This window comes from Aptenodytes forsteri, unplaced genomic scaffold (genome assembly GCF_000699145.1).
Source record: "Aptenodytes forsteri isolate BGI_AS27 unplaced genomic scaffold, ASM69914v1 Scaffold17, whole genome shotgun sequence".
NCBI lineage: Eukaryota > Metazoa > Chordata > Aves > Sphenisciformes > Spheniscidae > Aptenodytes > Aptenodytes forsteri.
Window position 1 is genome coordinate 1,290,866 of NW_008795027.1, and position 3,437 is coordinate 1,294,302.

General features: G+C 46.7%; 1 protein-coding gene across 1 annotated transcript in view; it reads left to right on the plus strand.

Moving 5' to 3' along the window:
- Nucleotides 1–1,786: 1,786 nt before the first annotated feature.
- CRACR2B (calcium release activated channel regulator 2B) overlaps nucleotides 1,787–3,437 on the plus strand; it is a 47,622-nt gene continuing 45,971 nt past the window's right edge. The window contains exon 1 of the mRNA XM_009276016.2: nucleotides 1,787–2,014. Coding sequence (XP_009274291.1) covers nucleotides 1,968–2,014 — 47 coding nt within the window. The 5' untranslated portion in view covers nucleotides 1,787–1,967. The remainder of the gene's footprint in view (nucleotides 2,015–3,437) is intronic.

Consider the following 3,437-nt stretch of genomic DNA (forward strand, 5'->3'; position numbering starts at 1 on the left):
GTGTTGGGGAGCGGCTGCCCCAGCAAAGGGCCCCGGTGGAGCCTTTGCCCTCACCTCGTCGGCCTCCCCTGTCCCTCCCCTGCGGCTGTGGGGAGATGAGAGTGGAGGGCTGGGGGGGCTCTGTGTGCTGTGGGGGTCCTCGCCTGTCCAGAGTGGCATACCTGCCTTGGCATACCTGCCTCATCCCCAGCTGTTGGTCGTCCCTTGCCGGCGAAGGACGGGTATGGGGGATCCATGTTCCTGTGCAAAGCTACCTTCTCTACCACGCTCTGCTCCTGAGGTGTAGCTGTGGCCATGGCCGTGGGATGGGGAGCGCTGCCCTGGTGGCGTCCAGGCTGGGGAGCTGATGTCCCTTCTGCCTTCTCCCCTCCTCTGTTGCTCTGAAGTCTGCAGGCTCCTTTGAGATGAGGTCCAGGGGCTTTTGCCTTGCATGCTGGACCCAAATGGAGGTCTTTTATTTTCTCATTTTTTTTCAGCATCCTCTGTTCAGGGAATGTTCTTTCATGCCATGATCCAGGTGCAGATGACACTGCACAGTAAAGATTCTGTGGGTCCCTATGGCAGCTGCATTTAGTGCCACTTCTCCTTCTCTTTGGAAGGAGAAAACACCGGAGCTTTCCCTCTCCTAAGACTGCAGTGTCTTTAACATCCCATGCACATGGGGTGCACTTCAGTGAACTTGTGTGTTGAACCTCAGGTCCTTCCTGTAGGACTTCCTGAAAAGAGGCCAGCCATCGCCAGCACCGGACACAGGGAGATGGCCGTGCTCAGGAATATCCTGAGGAGGCAGGATAATCCAAACACAGCTTGCTTGTTTAGACGTGACCTGTTGAGTCCTTGCTTATTCTGATGGAGATGATGGCTGTTGTGCATCAAGGGGCTCTCAGAAAACCAGTAACTTCTAGCCTTGCCTTACTGTGGTTCAGGGGGAACTGCATCTTATTTTTCATGTTCTACTGCTATATTTATTTCTGAGGATCATATAAACAGGTATATATAGATGAATGTATATATACATCTCCTGAGAGCTATGAAGTTGCTTTTCTGGATCAAACAGATAATCAGTCTAGTCTGTCCTTTCACTGGCCAATTCAGGTGGTCCAGAGGAAGTTCTGAGAAACTGCAATGGGCTGGAGTGGAAGAATCCTCTCTTTGCCAGGGCATCCTCCTGCACAGAGACTGATGTGAGACGTGAGGCTTAAAATCTTAGGATCCTTTGTAAGATGGTATAAAATCTCTCTGAAGCTACCATGCTGGGCAAACAATGTTGTTCTTGTTCTCCAGAGCATCAGTCTTCTCTTGGTCTCTCTGCTGTGGCAAGCTAAGCTGGGTAGTTTAAACTGTCCAATTGGAAAGTCTGCTTGGCTGTTTTGTCACCGTCAAATAAGAAAATTTCTCCCCCCACTCCAATTTGATGCATCTAATGAATCAAAGCCCTACCATTTATTGATCTGAAGATTGTACTGCAAAGTAGGACTTCGTGTGGGGCTGTCTTTAGCAGCACACAGACAGTGCTGGGGGTCTACTGTTAGACCTTACTCGTGACCTTACCAGGCAGCTTCAGAGAATAAACTAATGGGATGAGGACAATTGGCAGTAACATAAATCATATGGGCACAGCTCCATGCACAATGTTCTTCATGGTCGAGAGCTTTGCAGATATTGATCCTTATGTAGAATAAACTAGGTTTGGTTTCCATAATATAGCCCACATGTTATTCACTGTCTAAATCTTTTTGATTCGATAAGGTTGCTCTGGGGACCGAATCCTCCCACCTCTCCTTGCCTGCTTGCAGGAGCTCATCTTGGATTTAAAGACAGTGACAAGAAACTTCAGCTGTAGCAAATGTGTCATCTTCCACTGAGTGGCTCAGTGTCTTCCCTGTTCCTGCCAGATGCCTTTGCTTGCTGTCCATATAAAGTCTGAGGTGGAAATACTTGGTTTACTTTGAATGTCTGAATCTTGAATGATCCATTTTGTTGTCACATCAAAAGAGCAGAATTGCAACAATTGGTAAGGCTTCTGTCCTTTGCCACTGTGTATCCTTTGAGGTATGGATAGCTCAGTAGCTTGAAAGGGAGATGCTGCTGATGTTCTGATTACCCCTCTTAATATTTTTCTAGGTGTTCTCTTTCCTCCATCCTGCATCCTAAAGCTTTAATTTCTTGGCTGATGCTGAGAAGGATTTCCCTATGCATGAACCTCATTGTACGTTTTGCTAAGCAAACCTGACCTCTGCAGCTGTGCAAGGAGCACTGGGATGGATTCACTAAGAATTCCTTGCGTGCTTCTGCTGTGGCAAGGAGCACAGTGTGCTCTTCTCAGGCCATATGTTCAAAAGGCTTGCCAGCCCTAAGCTTTTAAAAACAGTCAGCCAGACATTAAAAACAAAACAAAAAAAAAAGTGCCATGGGATGACGTAAGTGGTTTTTCTTTTTTGAAAACGATGTTCTTAATTTGCTTTCTCATGCTGATTTCTGACTGTCTTGGAGATTTCTGCATGTCTGTATAAGGTGCCAGGAATGCTTGAATCTCAGTATTTCACTTGACTGCAGGACGTAGGGGCCTCAAGTGGAATAAAAAATATTGTGAGCTTTGGGAGAAAACGATGCCAAACCTCAGGTTAATAGGTGTTGTAGACTGTGTGTAGGTTGTGGTACTGTGAACTTTCAAATGAAGTCTGGAGTCATGGTGGGCTTTGGGTTTTTGTTTGGGTTGGGGTAACATGATTGGGAAGCCCCAATGACTTTTTACTCAAGTGTTTTTCTCTTAACTGTGTGTCACAGAGCACTAAAGCAGGAACAAACTGTCTTGTGCTCTTAGAGACTGTGACTTTAATTGTTGGTTTGTTTTGGAGGAAATGGGGTATGGTAAAATGCTCTGGAAGGGTACAGTGCTCTCATCTGGTTGGCATAACTGGAGGAAAATCTGTCAAGTAATAAGATTGAGAGCGAAGAGGCTTGTAACATCCCTGCTTTCTATCTAGTGAAGTGTGTGATTGCAGTTAATTTAGCAGAGATGTCATCTGAAGGAGGAGCTGTTGTCCCTGCTTCTGTAATTTTAATCTCTGTGCTGGTACAAGACTTCGTATCACTTTTCTGCACCAGCTAATGGCCCCATCTATGTGGAAGGGACTGTGTGGTTCAGAAGGATGTTTGAGGATTACATACACCTGAAAGCCCTGCAGGAAAGGTTTGTGTTGTTCTGAGGATGGCAGGAGACCTCTAAAAATGTGCCTGGGAGCCCTGAATCTCCTGACATATGCTGTGGTAGTCCAGCACTGTCTGGTCATTGGGCTGGCCCGAGCTTGTGACGCAGGTAAGATCCTGGCAGATGCAAAGATGTCACTGTTCACAGCAGATGGTGTATCATGGGCTGAGGCAACCTGCATTTCTGAAGAGATGAGAGTGGTTTAACCTCAGTCGGCAACTGAACA